This window comes from Zosterops lateralis, assembly GCF_965231275.1.
Source record: "Zosterops lateralis genome assembly, chromosome: 7".
NCBI lineage: Eukaryota > Metazoa > Chordata > Aves > Passeriformes > Zosteropidae > Zosterops > Zosterops lateralis.
Window position 1 is genome coordinate 21,945,052 of NC_139767.1, and position 20,373 is coordinate 21,965,424.

Genomic DNA, 20,373 nt, shown 5'->3' on the forward strand with positions numbered 1-20,373 from the left:
GGTCAATCGTGTTCCCCCCACCTCCTGCCGTCCTCCCCGCTGTGCCCTGGCTGCGGGGGACCCCGGGCTGCGTCCCCCAGCAAAGAGCCCCGTCCCCGCGGGGACTCGGGCTCGGCGCAGGGCCCCCGGCTCTGCCAGCCCAAGGGCTCCTGGGGAAAACGCATCCACGCGTGGGGGCGGGGGGGAGAAACAGGTGACTTTATTTTCTTCAAAGGTGATTCGCAGTTTGCGCATCTCTTAATAACGCGAGCTTCTGAGCTCGGATTTCACGGTTGAGAGGACGAGCCGGTGCTGCGTGTCGGGCTGGCTGGAGATGTGCGAATCCCCGTCTCCTCCTCCCAAGGCAGGAACTTGTGCCTCTCCCGGGCACCACCCCCAGCCGCGCTCTCCGGGGAAGAGCTTCACACCCCGCACGGCGCGGCCTCGGCAGCGCTGCGGACCGCCAGGGCTTACAGCTCCCAGAGCGACAAACTCTTCCTCCAGGTCATGTAGCAGACGTGCACTGTGCACTGCTCTTTATTACAGTACACTCTGTTGACAGGCCGTCACAAGCGTGACATGTTTAAAATAGAGAAAATAATTGCAGAAAAATCCATTTCTAAAAATTTCGCAGGTGTTAATTCTTCCAGAAATTTGTCACCTGCAAGGAAATCTTTAAAAAGAAAAAGCGTTGTGTTTTGCTGCTATGAAAATATTAATGCTAATTATCCACATCAGGGCCAAACTCTATATTCACTTCAAATGCAAAAAGCAAGCACCCTTTATCATTAATTTAAAATACTTGGCAACACCCCTATTTTTAAATTTGATATCAGTAAATCCAGAAAATGTGCAAACTTTCAGACTTCAATGTTTCAACTAAACACAAATTTTAATTGCATTGAGAAAGCCACTAAGCATATTAAGGTTAAAAATAAGTCACTGACATTTGGGTGATTAGGTTTTCCCCTTTCCTTTCCAGTCTGTACCAGACTTGGGCAATCCATCACAGCAGACCAGAAGGGAAGGCAAATAATCTTTGGTATTATTAGTTTTGGGAAAAGTTTAACCTTTTCTATCCTTCATATTATTATAACATGTTCCCTGAAAGCATTTTTAGTAATTATTAATGCTATAAAGGTACATGAAGAAGACATATATTTTTTTTTTATAACATGTAACAGATATTCATAAAATCATTACTGTTCTATTTTGGCAAAAGGGTCATTTCTGTGTTACTTTTGATTACTCACTTTAGTAAAAAACTCATCTGGGAAAGTCAACCATTCATTTATGTTACTAGTGAACAAGCCTATCCTAATCCCAGCACACCTGGATTCAATGATTATGATAATTATACAACAATCTGAATTAAGAGGTTTGCTATTGTAAGATAAATTTGGAAATTATATAATATAAATGAAAAATGAGGGCCTACTTCTCTTCCTGTTTACTTCAGAGAAAAGATAATCACATCAGTGGATATTGTAAAAAAAAATCCTAGCATTACACCAATTTTTGCCAGCCAGAATAAGGCATTAATCCTGTAAGTCTACATTCATAAATATAGTCACAACTTCAGCCCTATTCAGGCAAAGATTAATTGGAAAAAAAAAAAAAGTGTTTGACATCACTCTCAAAGTTAATAGTGAAGCATAACAAGCAATAATGCGAAATACACTACTGAGTGACTTAGTTTCATTTTGCCTTGTCAAAAGACAACTAAAAATGTGCTTATCTGACAAACAATTTCAGTCATGAGTTCTTGTTACAAGAAGTCTTAATTCTTAAACTCTTATATCTATTGAATAAAAAAAAATGTATAAATGTATGCAAAAACAGTGAACCATTGAATTCTCATACATTAAGACTGTACTTTAAAGTGGGAATTGAGATGCCGAAGAAAATCTTCCTTAGATGTTAGAGATGGTGGGAAAACTTCTCGACAGAATTCACATATTCCACACTGATTCAGTTCAGAGTCTGCATAAGCTTGTGCCAGCAAATCATTGTCTTGAGGCTGCCAAATGGGCTAAAAGAAACAGAAAATTATTATTGCTGAGGTTTACATTATGCTGTAGTTTATATTTATATTAAAAAAAAAACCCTGACTCTTTAAATTAGGGTTTCTTTACACCTGCCTGGCCAGAGACATTAACTAAGAGTTCTCATTTAAGAAAAACAAGATAGAACTTAGTTTTTTTTAAGGTTTTAAAAACACACAATCCTTGCAAATATTAAAAAAACCCTTGCTATCTATTAACAATAAATATTGCTATAAGCAGAAACCTGTAATATCATCTGGTACATAATAAAGCTTTTCCTTAACTTTGCATTTCAGTATTTTACTGTAGAAGTCATAGTACACAATAGCCATTTAGCAGAAGTAAGAAAATACGTTTTTACCTTAGAATAAAATGTTTCTTTTACACAGTTAATATGACTCACATTTTAATTCCATTCTTATTGACATACAACAAGTTTTCAGTTTACTTCCAAAATTACTACATCCCTGTCATGGCTTAAGGTACATATATGCTCTGGATGCCTTTTAGTCTAAATGTGTCATAAATAATCTTGTTTGGGATTCCTCCTGCCATGACAGCATGAAACTCACTGGTACCATCTGAATATCTATCCATGCATTCAGGCAATTCTATAAACTACATTGTATTTGGTTCAGCAGCTGCACTGCTCTTGGTCCCTGAGCTAGTTAGTTTCAAGCCAGCAAGACTCTATTCAACGCTGGAATTGAAGGCACTTAAGCTCAGAGTCTAAGTGTACCAAATTGTACCAAATAGGAATCAAAAAGTCTTCTATCAGTTTTCAAAGTAATGTTAAAACTTAAGTTTCATAACTTCAGTATTAGCAACACAATATCAAATAGTTACGTTACATATAATGTAATACATACATTATGCCAGGACCAATCAGGTTTTGAATAAATTGAAAACCAAATGCATCCTGTTGTGTCTACGAAGTAGAAAGAATTGCAGCAAGCTCTATGTGGTATGGTATGAGCTCTGTGTGGGGATGGAACTTAGAAGAGTGTGCCCTAGAGGGTTTTTTTGGCTCAGTTTTTTCCTCTTGCTTCACTCATGCATGGGAAGGCAAGGAAGAATACAAAGTTGTTTCTTTAGAAGTTGTAAATTTCTTGCTACTGATACCCATGATTCTTAATTTTCAGCTCTTCTTTAAATTTCATCATGCGAAATACTTACAATCTATTATTTGTTTCTCCCACAGCAACCCAGTGTACAACTAAGCTGGCTTTCACAGCAGTTAAACCTTTTTAAACCACCCTGAACTTCTTGGGAGTCAATTTCCTGCCCATTCTGTATTTAAACAGTGTTTAGCTTATCACATAGCAATAGCAGATTTACTGTCTTTCATTATGGTCAGCAATCCATATAATTAAATTGACTAATTAGTAATTAAGTGCAATCACACCACTTTTTTCAGCTCAAAGGGTCTACTTATTGTATGTTGCTGGTGTAAATTGCATACTAAATCTATCTAGACACTGACACACTTAAACAAGTTAACACACTTAAACAAACTACATAAATGTGTTTAGAATTATTTGTTTCTGATATGATGTAAAGCACCATTTGAAAAATAAGATAAAATAGTATTGTAAAAACTATTTGTCATCTTGGAAACATAACAAGGGGAGGTACCCATCCAGCAACCCACACACACAGGCACTTAACTTCCATTTCTTGAGCGCTAAGCTTGTGCTTAATATCCTTGTCAGAACAGGGATCTATTTAAGCAGACATTCAATTTCAAAAACATTAATATTGAGATTAATTGACTACTGATTTGCTTTTAAAATCATGAACATACTTGGAAGCATTTTGGTGGAAACAACTCCCTCAAACTGCAAATACCAATAAACATGTGCATCTATATGAAAATCTCAGCTAAATGTAATCTGTAAAATCCTGGGTTCACTAATATCCATGTTTATTTTAATCTACTGCTCTTTTCAGTCACGTTTTTTTTTTTTTTTAAGTTACATTCTAAGAAAACAGTACTGAGTTTTTAGATTTAGTATCCACATAGAAGGAAAGAGCTAAATTTATTACACCAACTGAGAGTAGTTCCAAGAACTTGCTGTTGCCAAATCTATTGCATTTATGGAGTTTTCCATTTTATAAGTTAACATATGTAGTAAATACTTGAAAGTTTTATCTACACTAGGGAAAAAAAAGAGGCATATAATTCTCTCCTTTTTGGCTTTTCCTTCATTTTTGGAGGGGATGATAGAAGCTGTAAGCAGCATAACCACCCCCTAGAAAGGTGGTAAAAATGCTAAGAATAAGTTTATGCATAAATTTTGCTAAGGTTAACACAGTGAAAAGGGCATGTATACAAGTAACTTCAAAAAATTACTATTTTAATCTACATATATATTAGCTGTGACCAAATCTTTAGCACAATTTACAGTCAGAAAAAAACTCTAGAACTGAGTTCAATTAATTGGGAAAAATACTTAAAAACCTATTTTGAAAGCAGTTAAATAAAGGTGATGGATATTTAAATATACTGATATACACAGATGTACGTTTAATGGATTCTAAAGTAATACTGGCTTGTTTCAAACAAACTTCTGGATAAGAAATAATATTTTAATCAATGCAGTGCTATTGTAGATATGACTTTCAAATACTAACCAGTTCACTCTTAGCTTTCTTTTTCTTTGAGTGCTAGCATTAGTAAATTTCTCTCCACAAAACAGATTATTCACATTTTAAAAGCTGGCTCCAAATTAATTTCCTTATTTTGCAGAAATACCAATGGTCCAAGCCTTACTGCTATTCAACCACTGTTCTGTACTTTTTAAGCTGAATACTCCCCTATCAATTTATGATCACATACCAGCTGTTTCACTTGCTGTAATGTACAATGCAGGGTGCCATCTATTGAAAAATGAGTACACAGACTAACTAGTAAAAGAACAGGCTGGAGAGGGAATACAGAAAAGGAGGATAGTAACAAGCAATGGAGTGAATTCTTTGCAGTTCCATAAGAATTCTACTAGTGTTAATTTGTTTAATTTAGTACAACTTTAACTGAGAACCCCATGAAAAATACAATAAAAACTGTAATTAATAAGTTGGTAAAGAATTGAGATCTCCAACATTACAAATAGATATTTAAAATAGCATTTGAAAAAAAACAAGCTTATAGTAGCAATCTTTCAATGCTTTCACTCAAAAGTGGTTTGCAATAGAAAATTAAACTAGACTGGGTAAATTTTAGGAGAAGAAAATATGAAAGCTATCATATCCTACAACACTTTCCAAATGCTGGTTTTGCAGGTCATGCAGTGACCAAATGGAGAGGTAAAGCTCTTCTGCTGCATGTGCCTTGCCATTGGGAAAGAACATAAAACTTCATCCATGTAAATAGTAAAAATAGGTGAATTCCACCCTCAGAGATTTCCCAATTATCACTATTTGCTTATTCTTGAAAAATCTGTCCTTTCACAAGGTATCAGAAAAGCCACAGAAATAAAAAACAAACACAAAATCAGTCTATAAAGCTCCATAATTTTCCAGCTTTCAGTTGAGACAGGATGTTACACAAAAGAAGCAAAGTACTCAGAGACGTGAGTGTCAGAATATGCCAAAATGTTTTTCTGCATTATAGCTACTGGGCCTTGTTTTCAGAAGCTCCCATGTACTTCAGGCTATAACTGAATTTTAAGCCCAAATTACATACATAAACCTAAAATAAAGTATTTTAGCGAACTTTCCTTCATTCAAAAACATAATTATGTTTTTTCCTACAATGACAAAAATTTAAGTTTCTTAAAGCAGAGGAAAAGGGTGTTGTTGATACCTCAGATTGAGACAAAAAGTAGCTATTTTTTTCATAGTGGAAATATTTATCTGTTTAGCTCTTTAATTGGTTCATTTTTCCTATTCTCTGCTGTACATGAAAAACAATTAAAACAAATGTGTTCCCTATACAACTGAGATCAAGGGTAGAAAGAAAGCAATCTAGGGGGCAATTTAGGATTAATGACAGCTTTGAAATATATATAGAAGCAATTAATATCTAGATGAACTGAAATTTGTAAAAACATCCAGTGCTTATGTCTGCTTATTTTCCTGACATTTCACTGGAAGAGCATCTTGAACATTCTGCAGTATTAGGAAGAAGAAATGACAGGAGATATTGTCTTAAAAAAAGACTGATGAAGTTTCTTAGAGAATATATTAATCCAGTCTCAAAGATCTATGCAAAACGTGTGTCTGAATCATTACAATTTTTTGAAATGTAGAATATTTATAGAAAGATACCTGATGAGGACCTCTGACGGTTGTTCCAGCAGCTTCTAAATCAAAAATTACTTCAGGTACACCCTGGTTTGTGTGCTTAGGTGCAAATGTGAAACCACTGTCTGTTGTTTTTAAACATGGTTTGTCACAGATATTTTCTATGGGCATCTTTGCATGATCTGAGGGGCTTGTTTTGTCAACAGTAGTTAAGCTTTGTAAAGCTGAGGTCATGAGATCAATGCCATGAGCTTCAAATGAGTTGGGTTCCAGTTTACTGAGGTTAACAGCATGGTCTCTGCGCTCCAGGTTAAAATGATGATCTTGAAGCGTGTTTTCAGATATACCAGTACAAGGAACTGTTGGTTTTTCCTGAGTGCTCTGCAAGAAAGCAGAGTCATTGTCTGTAGGTGGAAACTTGACATTAAATTTAGAAAGTGATTCTACAGAGTTGTTGTCCTCATCTTGGCCCACTCCTCTTGGTGTGATAGATGTGATGCATGATGCACCTCTATTTATATCCTTTATAACCCGAGGCTTAAAAAGCTCTTCTGCTTGTTCATCAGTTTTATCAGTGCACTGTATCGGCATGGAAAACTGTATTTCTGTGAAAAAAAATGAAGAAAATATTAAATAGTCCATTGAAATATAGTTATTAAAAATGTGGTGTTGAGGTATTTTTTTTTGTCTTCCTTCCCTGCTTTTTTAACTGTTTATTTTCTCTTTAAAATCAGATTGAGGTGTAGTTTTCTTTCACAATAGTTCTGACACAAAAACGATCAGGACAGAAATAAAAGGAAATACTCTCTTCTAGTAATTATATTTCTCTTTGATTTATGGCTATAAACATTTTCATTTTATTGAAAATTATGTTGTCCCATACTCTAAACACATACTTGCATATTTACTGAAGTGTTCTGGCAGAAATAGAAGCTGGAACTCAAACCATTTCACACAGTGCCAAGAACATGCTAGGCACCATGAGCACGATTTTAGAAGGTATTCAGGTACTCATCTCCCACTGGTTTCCAAATTAGTTAAATATTTAAACTGAATAACTCTTCAGAAATGGGACCATGTTTTTTCCCTTTGATTCGAGAATTCACCCTTCATTTTTGGCACTATATTAATAAAAATGGTAATGGTTACACCTAACCAGGTGAGAGAATAACTTCGGTAAAAACTGATTGTACAGCAGCCTTCTGACAGTGGAACACAGAAGTAACAAATCAAACATTAAATCTATATTGCTTTTGTCATGTATACCTTTACACACAGTTGACTTAAGCACTTCTTTTATCATCTGTATGGCTTACATCATGTGTGGCTTTTCACAGAGTTGAGTTAGGCACTTTGTTGGGAAAACAAAACCTTTCTTGTAAAGTAAGTTGCCAAATACACTTCCTCCAAAATTCCCACCCCCAAATAATGAAGTTATTAGCATACAATCAGACTATCATAATACAGTTCAGACAGAGCAATTTGAAGCAACAAGATACATGTCAGCACTTCATGTAACAAAAGTTCAGAAATGGATGACCTAAATTAAAATCAAGTGCTGAAATCAACTGTGTGCGTTTGGCAGGTGTTTATTGAAATCACTTGAGAGTCTGATCCTACTATTAAGAAAAGTAAGTAAAGAATACCCATAGTGGCTTACATTGTATTAAAGGTAAGTATTAGCAGAACTGGACATTCAGGAACTCTCACAGTTTCAACAAAAATCAAGCCTTCCCTTTGTTTTCAGGAAGTGTTGGATTAAGCTCTTGTCCCATATAAGAAACTGGTATTTAAAAGTCTGCACAAGGAAGTCTAGAAAATAAGTTCTGAGTCTCCTCAGTCCTGCAGTTTTCCTCTAACAGATATGGGGCTAGAGGCATTCATAGCAGACATCTTTTGAACTGACAGCTAAATTAAAAGCAAGCAAGTGCTGTCATTCACACAGTATGATGGGATATCACATGTAGTAAGTGCCTGCCTCTCACTCCAAGGGACAAAACAATTACAAGAGCCATTGATGTGATGACTGTCTTTTATAGCATGTGATTTGGAGCATTCGTCATAGAATGCCAAAACTGGCGGTGCGTTTTCTTGGTGAAATACTGAGCACCATGTGAACAGACTTGAAAAAGGCAGATGGTAAACAGTGGAAGTACTTCTATGTATGTGTAATTTGCAGTATTTTCAAATATAAAGCAAAGCTTTCAAACAGTTGAATCACAATAAGAGCTTAAGTATGATATTACCAGTTTCAGGTTCTGGCTTTATCTTAAATATACTCAGTTGGTCTGTTTGTTCCCTGGCTAGCATACATATTCGATGACACTCTTCTTTCATGTCCTGGAAAATGGTCTCCAGATTCTCTCTGGAAGATCAAAATTGCAAATTAAAGAGTCAACCAAATCAGCTTGTTGTGACCTTTAATCTAGTCACACCCCCAAACCAGAGAAAAACAATACTATAAGCTACTTTTCTTGGATATCTTGTTCCTCAACATATGTATACATATTTCTGCTCTCCTCAGTAAAAGCAAGCAGAAGAAGGAAAAAGAAATGTTGTCAAAGATTTTGTTTAGTTATAACATACACATATATTTGAACATAGGAACTGACCCGGCAAAGACTATCCCGAAAAATACAGACTTTCAGTTCTTTCAGTCTTTCAGGTATTTTGTGGAAGAGTTTATCTTTTCCAAGGGTACTGTTTCCACCTCAATTCTAGGGAAAATAGGATGCTGCCACTATTAGCATTAATTGCTTTCTGTTGTTGCCAGTGCACTTCAGACTGCAGAAGAAGGAACACACAAGCATTTGTTACAGCTCTTTCCTTCTCTCTCTACCTTGCATTTTGGGGAGGAGTTTGTGAATTCATTCCCTCTGGTTTCGTACAATATCATATGACTTCTTTTTATTCTGAGGATTGTATTGTATTATATATTTTTCCAGAGCAAAATATTTTTAATATTTTTAAGCACAATATAATGGATTTTATAAAATGAACTTCAAAGATAAAAAGTGAAGTTTTGCATCTTTACATCAAAAGATGTCAAAAGGGATTTTTCTTTAATCCAGTGAAGTTTTTTTTCTTTTTTTTATTAGTTATTCATATAGCAATCAGATTGTGTTCCTACTTCTGTTGTGTTTTTCTTCTTGAGGACACAAATGTCTATTTGTATCTCATTTGAAAAAAAAATCTACAGAAGTACTTAAAATTGCTATTGTTAACACATTCCGATGATTTTCCAGATGTTTTGATAAATAAGAAATAAAAAATAATAAAGTTTCTAATCAGAACTTTAAAATATAGCTATGATTAAATGAAGCAGTCTTAATTTGCTAGACATTTGTGATACTATAATCTTACTAGTGTAAGATTACCAGAGTGTAAGATTACCAGTAATCTTACCAGTCACATACCTCTTTCCAAGAAAACAGTAAAGTAAGGGAGCTATTTGAAAGCAGGGAGACAGAAGACAGGTAAAGGTTTTTCATTTTTTAGATATAAATCAAAAAGACAAACAAGTCTTTCTCCCATTACAGTCTTATTTCCTCTCTTTCTTATCATAAAAGAGTAGTGAGCCAGACTAAAGATCAATGTGGTTCACCTAGCCTATGTATGGGAGTGGTCAAAAGCAGATGCCTAGGCAAGAGAATAAGAAGACAGCAAGAATTTGATAGTTTCCCTTAATACTCCCCTAATCTCATCTTAGAGAATCTTCTATTTGACCCCAGCAAAGTTGTTAAAAGTGGCATTACTGCCTATCCTATGAAAAATGCAAACCTAAGATTTCGGTCAACATTTTTCCAAAATCACTGGCAGAAGAAGAAATCTACTGCTTTTGACCCCTTGGTCATAGCAGGGGCTTGCTGGCTTCAGCTTACAGATAAACTTGGTTTCAAATTATTTCTTTTAGAATGGATCAGGCCAAGAATTATTTCTTCAGACTGCCTATCAGACCTCTTCCTGGCAGCACAGCAGGCCCCTGTGCTGTGCTGCCATCAGTTAATCCATAATGGCTGTACATTCCTGTCCAGAAGAGTCAATGTAAGGCAGTTAATGCTTATCCAAACCCCAGCACTAACATCCAATGCTGTTTCCCAGAGTTTAACCTCCTGCTGAACCAAGGAGCTATCTGTCTCCCTCCCAGCTAAGCCCTCCATACTTGTAAAGCCCCAGTTATGATTCCACATAGTTGTTGGCTCTATTATGTTCCTGCATTAGCTCTTTGACCTTTGATGCTCCCCCTGGCCCCGACTTCCTGCCCAGCCAGTTTTTAAGGTACTGTGTTGAAAAGAGGGCAATAATTTGCCTTACTTAATTGCAGAAAAGCCAAAAGCAAATTTGAAAAATACTGCAGAAGTTATTACCTTTCAGGTGAAATACCAGAGATCCCTAGAGATAATTCAGGCTTATCTGGAACAACTTTCTTACTTTTCCCCTGGAAGTAAAATATGAAAATATTGAGCATGTTAGCATATTAATTTTGCGCTTCACCTTGATATGAATAAAAATGTCATGGGGTCCTTCACCTAGTTCTGTTGAAAGCTTTGTCAAAAGCTTTGTCAAAGCATTGTCAAAATGAAAAAAGCAGTTTGTATGAAATTCCTAGTTCCTTTTAGATGAACTTATTAACTCAGTGTGGCATTTCTCTGCTCATACTCCCTTGAAAGGGAACTAGTTCTAAGAATATTGCTTGATTGTAATTCATTTTCAGTCATGTATAAGATAAGATTCTGTCTTTTGTATAAGCTTGTTACCCAGCTATTTTACCTCTTAAAAATCAGTTTATTCACCGAAAATTTCAATGAACATATTGGAAGCTAATATGTCAGGAGTTCTAGCAGTTTTTAAAACAAGTTATTAACTTTGACTACCACCGTGTGGTTCACTCCAGTATTACATGGTTTTACATCTGCCAGGCATTACGGGAAGTTTTCATAATAACCAGTCACCAAGCTGCAGTTCTACTGCAGCTACATTACCAGATGGCCTGGGTAGTTCATATGTGCTCCAAGTCAGACACGAACTTGAGCACGCCTGCCAAATCAGCTGATTTCAAAGATGTGTAAGCTAAGAAATCTGCATAAGCTGATGCACTGCCTATAACCACAGCTGTGTCTTACCTGTAAGGCTGAAGTGCAGCTGCAGCTCCTGTAGATGCATTTGAGCTGCCTTACACAGAATACTCCTTGTCACAGTAAGCCAAGCAGTGCTTAGGAGGTCTAATAGCAACAAGTTCCATGTTGCTGTGCTCCTCTCTATACCTCTGTTCACTTTAAATTCAGTAGCTAATAAGTGTATACATGGTTAGAGTCACATCAATGACTGCACTCTAGCTATCTCACAAGGACAGAATAGCACCCTGGATGCTATTCTGTAACAAAAATGGGGTGGCATAAAAATTAACTCAGTTTTGGTGAAAACTTCCAACTGAAAATTATAAACCAGAAATGCTAATCTAGAGTTTCACAAACATGAAAATTTTCAAGATATACCCTAAAATACATACCATACCAAGTAACCAGTAAATATTTAATGGTGTTCCCTATGTGCTTTGTACAATTTGACAATTTCCTAGTATTTATAGAATGATGAAATTTAAAATAAGTTTATTAGAATAATTAGTATAAATTCAAAATATTTCATGTTTGAAAGAAGTAACAATTTACAAATGTTTGTCTTTTTTATTTTATCTTTACTTGGTTTCTTATCTTACCTCCCTTTTATATGTTGACATCTGTATACCCTTTTGTGCTTCATTTAATTCTTGCAATCTGCTTTCCAGATTCCTTATTTTATCATCTTGATTGGAAATAATAGATAAAAGTTTCCTTTCCTTTTGATTGCTTTTGTCCTCAAGTTGCTTCAATTTCATGCTCTCATTGTCTAACTGTTCCTAAAAAATAATTTTATAAACACCAGTACAATTAATAAATTTGAGGCTTGTGGAATATCACTATTCAGCAGTCTATAATAAGCTTAATGTAGGTTTTGCATCATAAGTAAGGGTCAGTCTTGTTTATTACATTAATAATTTTCAATTGATAAGAAAGACCTTCTACCACTACACATAGCTGTAACTCATCATAGGTGATTACTCAAAGCAACTCTATCTTCTGAATTTCTGTAAGTTATATTAGTGTTTATATAAAATAAAGACACTTTCTCAGTTCACTTACTGTATCATTTACATTAATATTTTATGTAATATTTTGCATATATGATACATAAAATAGCATTTAATTAATTTCAATCTTATACCATTTTGAATATGGTGATAATTCTGCAAATTGAGCAAACCCAAGAATACAATCACAGACTCCTAGAATATCTCCCTGGTCTTCACAGAACTACTTAAACCTAAACCACAGAACTAAGAGCATTGTACAGAACTCTTCAAATTCCAAGAGGCTCAGTGCCATGACGGCTTCCCTGGAGAGCCCGTTCCAGTGACCACAACTGTCCCAGTGAGGGACCCTTTCCTAATGTCCAACCTGAACTCCCCCTGATGTGACTTCATTCCATTGCTCGTGTCCTGTCACTGCTCAGCAGAGAGAGGAGAGCAGCTCCTCCCATCCCCTGAGCCCTTGAGGGAGCTGTCAACTGCAGTGATGTCACCCTGAGCCTTCTCTTTTCCACGCTCAATGAACAAGTGACCTCAGCTACTCCTCCTAATTCTCACCCTCAAAACTTTTCACCATCTTGGTCACCCTCCCCTGGACATGCTGTAATGGTGTGATGTCCTTTTTATGTCACCCAAAACTGCACACAGTGCTCGAGGTGGGGCTACAGCACTGCAGAGCAGATCAGGACAATCCCACCCCTTGCCCAGCTGGTGATGCTGTGCCTGATGCCCCCCAGGACACAGCTGGCCCTTTTGGCTGCCAAGGCACACTGTTAACTCCTATCAACTTGCCATCAACCCAAACTGCAAGTCTCCTTCTGCAGGGCTGCTCCCAGCCTCTCATCCTCCAATCTTTATGTATAACCAGGATTGTACTGCAAAGATTTCAGTCCTATAAAGATTTGTGGAACAAAAAAGCCCTGGCTGCTTTCACTTTGATGATTCATCTAGTAATTCATGGAACTTTTAACTATTTGGGATTTTTGTGGAATAAAGAAAATAAACAATTTAAAAAATGTGCTCAGAGATAATAGTTGCAAAAATTTTCAAGAAACAGTTAAAAACTGCTGCTATGAAAACATTATAGTTGTTAGTTTATGAAATCTAGGGAACTGCATCAAGTGTCACAAAAAATGTCCCCAAGCCCCATGATTGTCCCTGCAAGAGAAGTAAGCCCAAAGGGTTAACTCTTAAAGAAGAATGTAAGTGAAATGCAGTTAAATAGTCTGTAGACAGGTCGGGTAAGATGAAGAGGAAAGAAGCAACTAAGTGCTTTTCCAAGACCTTTTGTTTTATTTTCAAATAGAACTTACATAGGGTGAGGTTGTGCGTTTGGAGATTAGGTAGGTAGGGGCTACCCTACAAGACGAAAACAGCCATGCAGGGATAGGTCCAGAGCTGGTTTACCAAGACACCAGCTGGCTAAGCATGCATGTGTGTACATGCAGCTGACACAACTGTTTAGCCTCATAAAGTTATACTAGCTGGATAAAAAAGAAAAACCTGCAGAAAAATAGCTTTGAATGCATTGGTTTATAGACAATTGCAACTTTGAATAGCAAATCTACAGTAAGAGCTTCAATGTAACTCCAGACTTGGGTGGTATTTTAAGGATCCAGATTAAGCCTTATTCTGATTCTGCTCAGCGACTTCAAAACATTGTCTAAAAATGGCATGTTTCAATCTCAGCAAAACTCCTTAATCCTAACTCTTCTATGCTTTGTATTTCTGACAAGTCAAATTCAATTTCCCATTTAAATAAGGTAAGGGGATACAGCTTCTCCTGTGTTTTCCTTCATCATTATTTGCTGGAAATCCAAACACATATATTTGCTGGAAATCCAAACACATAGGAAAAAGTTTTCATCAAAGATAACACTTGCCCTTGAGAAACTATTGTATCTTAAGGACAGTAAAATAACTCACTGAGCCTGTGATACAGTATAATTTATCTTTTTGACACTATTACATCTTCAATTCACATGTGAGCTTTCAAAGGCCTTCAGATAACTGGAGACACCGCAGTAATGGTCAGTAGCTCTCCTCCATTTCTCTACATCTGCAGGAAGTGAGGACAAGATTTAAGCAAGCAGGGAAAAAAGCCACATGAGAAGAGCCATGCAACATGTTACAGTGAAGACATATCAGTTCATACTGATGGAAATCATCATTGCTGTGCACCATCAGGATACCAGGAGAAACACTGGAGAAACAATTATACCTTTTAGGATCTTTCAGTAAAACAATCCTTCATAGCTTGATGATCTTAATACTGCGCCTGGTGGTTTGCAATGATGTGCTAAGATTACAAAGCTAATGCTTGACAAACTTCATAAGCTCTATAAACTTTATAAATATGCCACACAATTCATACCTGCTCAGTTAAGTACTTGGCAACACAATGGATCTTTTAAGCATGCTGGTATTAGCTGCCAGCAAAGTGGTTACATATGTATTATGAACAGATCAGTATCTTTTCTTTTGCAGAGGCTTTATTGCATCAGAGAATAAGTGAAATTGGAAGGGACTTCCAGGTTTCTTTAGCTTCCAATCAAATCAGGGTCAGTTACAATGTCTGAGCAGGTTAGTCAGTTTGGTCTGGAATTTCCCAAGCATGGAAACTGCATAACCTCTCTGGGCAACCTTTTCCTGTGCTTGGCTGTCCTCATGGTGAAATGTTTTCCCCTATATTCAATCTGAACCTTTCCTGTTTCATCTGCCCATTGTCTCATCCTTCTGCCATGCAGCACCATTAAGAGCCTGGCTCCATCTGCCTGATAACCTGCATGTAGGTATTGGTGGCTTTCCCCAAAGCCACCTCTTCTCTGGACAAGAGCAGTTTCTGCATCTTCTCATGAGATATGTACTCCAGCCCCCAGTTACCTCAGTGGGGCTTCTGCTGAGCTCAGTGTAGTTTGTCAATGTTTTTCCTGTACTGGAGGTCCCCAAACCCGATGCAATATTCTAGATGCAGTCCAGTGAACACTGAATAGTGGGAGATACTCACTTCCCTGGGTGTGCTAGCTGTGCTCCTGTTAATACAACACAGGGAGCTGTTGCCCTTCTTTTCTGTCAGGACACGCTGCTGGCTCATTCTCAAGATCTAACAAAATCCTAGCTCTTTTCCAGCAGAGCTACTCCACAGCCAGTCAGCCCCCAGACTGTACTGCAGCAAAGGCAAGTCCTGTTATTTTTCCCTAAAGTGTGCTCTAATGGCCAGGTTCAGTGGCTTCCTGAAACAAATAAATAGTCAGGTAGTTTCAAGGAAGAACACAATTCAACTGATGACCTGTAAGTGGTTTCAAGGAATATTAACTGTGACTTTTAACAGTTTCCCCACAAATTCTTCTCTATTATTGGGTAGAGATAGATTAAATAGATGAAGCAATAGGAGAAAAGGCTGTCAATACCAGAATTTCTTATATCTTATATTAGGGCCTAATCCTACTGCATACATTGTACCAGCAACAAAGAACAGCTAAATGCACAATATTATCAGCCAGCAAAAAATTCCAGTACAGCTTTCTTTGCATTAAAGATAGGAAACAAAGTGACACTAGTGAAGCTGGTATGGACTGGAACATAGACTACTACCACAAGACTACTGTAGTAGCTGCTCTTAGTTATGTAAGTAATTTTAGCCCCATAATTTAAAATATAAAGATGGCTACTATATGTCTGCCATTCCTCTGCTTATGTCCTGCACAAAAAAGAAGAGCTAAACATTTATTGCAGGATGAAGAGTTTTGTATAACATTTGCATCATTCATTCCTGACACAGAGTTTCCTCCTCCTTTTCATGGCACAAGACACTCTTGATGAACAAATTCCAGGCAGTGTTTAATACTGAGATTCTTGAAAAATGGGACCATTAGCATGTTTTCTTGTCACAGGAGTTGACTTTAGCTTCATGTCTTACTGAGTTCACAAGGATTCTGATATCTGACTGTACTAAACTGGAAGCTTGACACCGTCTCATCTCCAAGGTTTTTGGTTTGCTGCACAGCTTTGGCTCTGAGGCAGTAGCAGGATCCCAATTCTTCCCACTTCACAAAATCTACCCAGGGTCTCAAAACTAGGCAGCAATATAGGCCCCTTTGGTATTCTTGAGCAGAGGGCTGAAAAATTCTGGTAATCTTGTATATAGTTTGGTACTGACCACCAAGCCAATCTGGTACACTCACCTCTTTCAGTGAAGACAAATGTGAAAAAAAAAAAAATTCCTAAAGCGTTTTATGACACACAGGCAGAGACATTGGCAACAGCATATAAAATACACATGTATGGCCACCTACTAGAAAACAAAGAAAAGATAGCTCCTCCCTCATTTTAAACCTCTGAAATTTCACCTCTAATCATGCACCTATTATAATCAATTTCAGGATTTCTATTAACTTTACTGCAGGACAGAATACAGGCCACTGAAAAATCTCACTGGACTTAGCAAATGACAGTTTCAAAAGGTATCAATAAACCCAAGCATCTTCTGCCATGGGACAGACTCTGAATTTCAAGGACAATGTAGAGGACAAAGGCTGTAGGAATAATTTATTTGGTTTAGAGCAGAATGTGGGTAGAAAATGATTAGGAAAAATATAGGCTTTCAAATAAAATATTCAAACTTCCAAATTTCAATACCTGAAAAAGCCAATACTTTATTGAATAATGTACAAGAAAACTATACAGGTCAGTGACAGGATGGTGGATTTTGAGTTTAAGAGATGTCAAAATATGACATCTGGGGGAAAAAAAGGACAAGAAAACAGGAGACACTCATGGTATATCTGTTAATAAATTCCCAGATCTTTTTAGTAATAGTTTCTATATATTTATTAACTCTCAACAGATGTCTCTTCCATGGAGTTGTCCAATTTTTCCTTGAAGCATGAATTCCACTGGCTTACTGTGGGTTTTTTAAAAATTCAATAACATGATAACTTGTGTAGATACACTGCTGCATATCTTCACTCGTAGCCATGAATTTCATGGCCAAGACACAGCCAGAGCCACTACAAATGTGTGCTCCTCTGCTGTGCTGTCTGGACAGTTTTGTATCACTCTTGCCAGATCAGTGCAAGTTTACTAAACACAATACCAAACATTAAGGTCCTCCTTGCATTGGAAGGAGGGTTCAAATACAACCATGTGCCTCTGCAGAAGGCAGACCTTGTCCAGTCAAACATACTTTCCTCAAGCTCCATGCTTTTTCCCAGCAACAGGAACTAAGAATAGGCAGGGTCAACCCAACTTTGTGCAAGTTTAAATCTCTACACATCCCCTCTAAAGAGACCTTATTTGAATAGCAATGTGCCCGGGTTTAAATGCACCACCATGCAGACAGACTTACATAATTTGTTCTGCATGGAGGTATTTCAGAAATATTTCTGTTCATGGAATACAAGAAGCAAAATCCAGATGATATACCTGTTGCTGAGAGGTAACTGCAGTAACTGGCTACACAAAACAAATATGCAGATAAAGAAAAAACCCTGCATTCCATTAGGAAAATAGCTGCAGAAATAATGATTCCAGTTTCTCATGCATTGCCTATAATCACCTGTAGAGATCACATTATTTTAGTGTTTCCCCATAAGAAGAGCAGATAACACAGCTTCCTTTCATTCCTAACTCATTACATGACTAGGTTGCTTAAAGCTATTGTTCTTTAGTAAGCATTCAGAAAGAACAGTATAAAATACTAGAGCTGGTCAGATCTTCATGTGTAAGATACCATTTTTATCTAGCTCAAGACAGCAAACTGCAAAAATATGCGAAGATGTTCTATCAAAGAATTAACTCTTCAGTTGTGTTTTAATCCAAGTAAGTGCAAAGATTAGGAAAGAAATGATATTTTATAATTACAGATTCTGGTGTAGAAAAATATATAAAGACTTTCTTTTAAATAGAAAAGGAGTGTATATAAATATTTGCTGACAGTACGTTTAAAATATTTGTAAAGGCTTAGTTTCATATAAGATTTCTTCAGGATATCTAAGCAAGCACCAGTAATCCAATTAAATTACTTTTGGGATCTAATAGAATTACATTTCTGATAAAAAATGTGAATTTAGCACAATTAATTTGTTTGTAGCTTAGGAAATAAGTCCTGAAACTGATTATTTTTAATTCTAATGCCTAATTTCTCACAAGGGTCTTTTTACAACCCTTACAAAGTCTCTGCTATGGAGCTATGGAGCTTCACATTCAAAAATAAGAGACTTTATGTTACAAGACAGTTCTCAAAAACCACAGTGAGATGATTTACAATACAAAAATGTGCATCTCTGTCACTGTCTTTTCTTAATGTGTAAAATCCATTCAAGGCATTTCCCAGCTGTTTTGGGCTATTACTTACTCTTACTCCTGTTACACTCAATAGGATGTAGTGAAAATGTTAACGTTACTTCATTGAGAAGAGGCAGAAGGGACATCATCTTAACACTGGCTATTTAAAAAACTCAAACAAATCAGCATCTCTGGAGCAATGGATCGTTCACTTCCCACTCCACCACTTTTTGAGTGCAAATTCTCCATTTCTTGTAAAAAAACAGAGACCGTTTGCCATGTGAAATGCTCTTAACAAGAAAGAAAAAGCCCTTTTTTGAATTTTGGCAAGTTAAGAAATAAATAAACAACAAAGTTTGTGCTTTATGATCCAAACTTTTCTAGAGACCTTGATGGCCAAACAGAGATTTCACTGGGAACAACCAAAGATAATGCTTAGTTCACCTAAACAGGCTGCAGTGGCACAACACTCATGCACTTCATGTGCAGGACAAAGGTACCAGTAAAAATCTCACTTATCTTTTAGGTTCTCATAGTATAATCACAGCATAAGAGTGAACTTACTGCAGGAGACATACCTTTAGGAGTTTTTCCTTTTGCTTTGCCATGTTCAGTTTTTCAGAGAGCTGGCTGAGAGGTAAGTTGGATGTTTCAATGTCTTCACGCATCAGAATGTAAGGATGCGCATTGCCTGAAATGAAAAAAAAAAAGCAACTGGCTATCGCTGCATTTTTCACAGTCAGCTTCCAAGTACAAGCAAAATTAAAAGAAGCTAGACTTATATAAACTTCTTTATGTTCTTTGAGCCTTCAAATTAAACAAGCAAGAGATGCTAAATTCTGTGCTTAGAGACAATGCAAGACTAAGTCAGCAATAAAGAAACACACATGTACTCTTAAAAATAAAAGTCAGCCACTTTGCTAGTATTTATGAAAACCAGGAGTGTTAGGCTAGTGTGAATAAATATTTAATGAGCATAGCAGATCAACACATGGTTACTTTGACTCTTTTCTCTTATTTGTGTAATACAGTCAAACAGTGAAAAATTATCCATCAATGACTATTTGATTTGAAAGAGAATTACCTGCTTATAAAGTTTGGGTGACGCAATAAGATTAGCATCACAAGACTCATCTAACATAAAAGACATATAATCATGGCACTCACACGTAGAACAACCTGAGACAAACTTATTAACAGGTAAGTGTAAAAATAATTATGTAACAGTTTAAAAAATTTGTAGTGAATGATTTGAACCCATATTTTCATAACTTTTATTGGCTTCAGTGTAAGCAGATTCTACCTCTATAGAAAATCTCACCATTTCTTGAAGAGGATAAAGAGAGACCCCAGAAGTGTTGAATTTTATAAATAGATCTTGAAACGGCACATTTGTGTTAACTCTCACATTCACAGGAAAGTATGATACTCATTTGAAATATGTATATTGTAAAAACTGAAGTAACAAAGTCAGAACTATTCATCAGTGCAACACAGCATAAAAAGCAATAATGTGCAAACTGGAGTACATACCTCTATTAGCATTCAGAGCAGCCAACTGTGATTTCAGTTTTGCAATAATGCTGTTTTGAAGCTCTATCTTTTCCTGCTGTTCACGTATTTGCTGCATGTAGTTTTCTGTCTGCAAATATAATTTAATTAGCATTAATCTTATTCTGTTTTGACTAGGGGTCT

General features: G+C 36.5%; 1 protein-coding gene across 3 annotated transcripts in view; it reads right to left on the reverse strand.

Annotated features, from left to right (window-relative positions):
- Positions 1–484: 484 nt before the first annotated feature.
- TANK (TRAF family member associated NFKB activator) overlaps positions 485–20,373 on the reverse strand; it is a 28,085-nt gene continuing 8,196 nt past the window's right edge. For 2 of the 3 annotated variants that reach the window (XM_083865339.1, XM_083865337.1), the window contains 7 exons: positions 20,212–20,320; positions 19,257–19,369; positions 11,986–12,165; positions 10,637–10,707; positions 8,516–8,634; positions 6,294–6,874; positions 485–2,011 (listed from right to left, as the gene is read on the reverse strand). In XM_083865339.1, coding sequence (XP_083721465.1) covers positions 1,844–2,011; positions 6,294–6,874; positions 8,516–8,634; positions 10,637–10,707; positions 11,986–12,165; positions 19,257–19,369; positions 20,212–20,320 — 1,341 coding nt within the window. In that variant the 3' untranslated portion in view covers positions 485–1,843. The remainder of the gene's footprint in view (positions 2,012–6,293; positions 6,875–8,515; positions 8,635–10,636; positions 10,708–11,985; positions 12,166–19,256; positions 19,370–20,211; positions 20,321–20,373) is intronic. The other variant, XM_083865338.1, reaches the window with a different exon arrangement.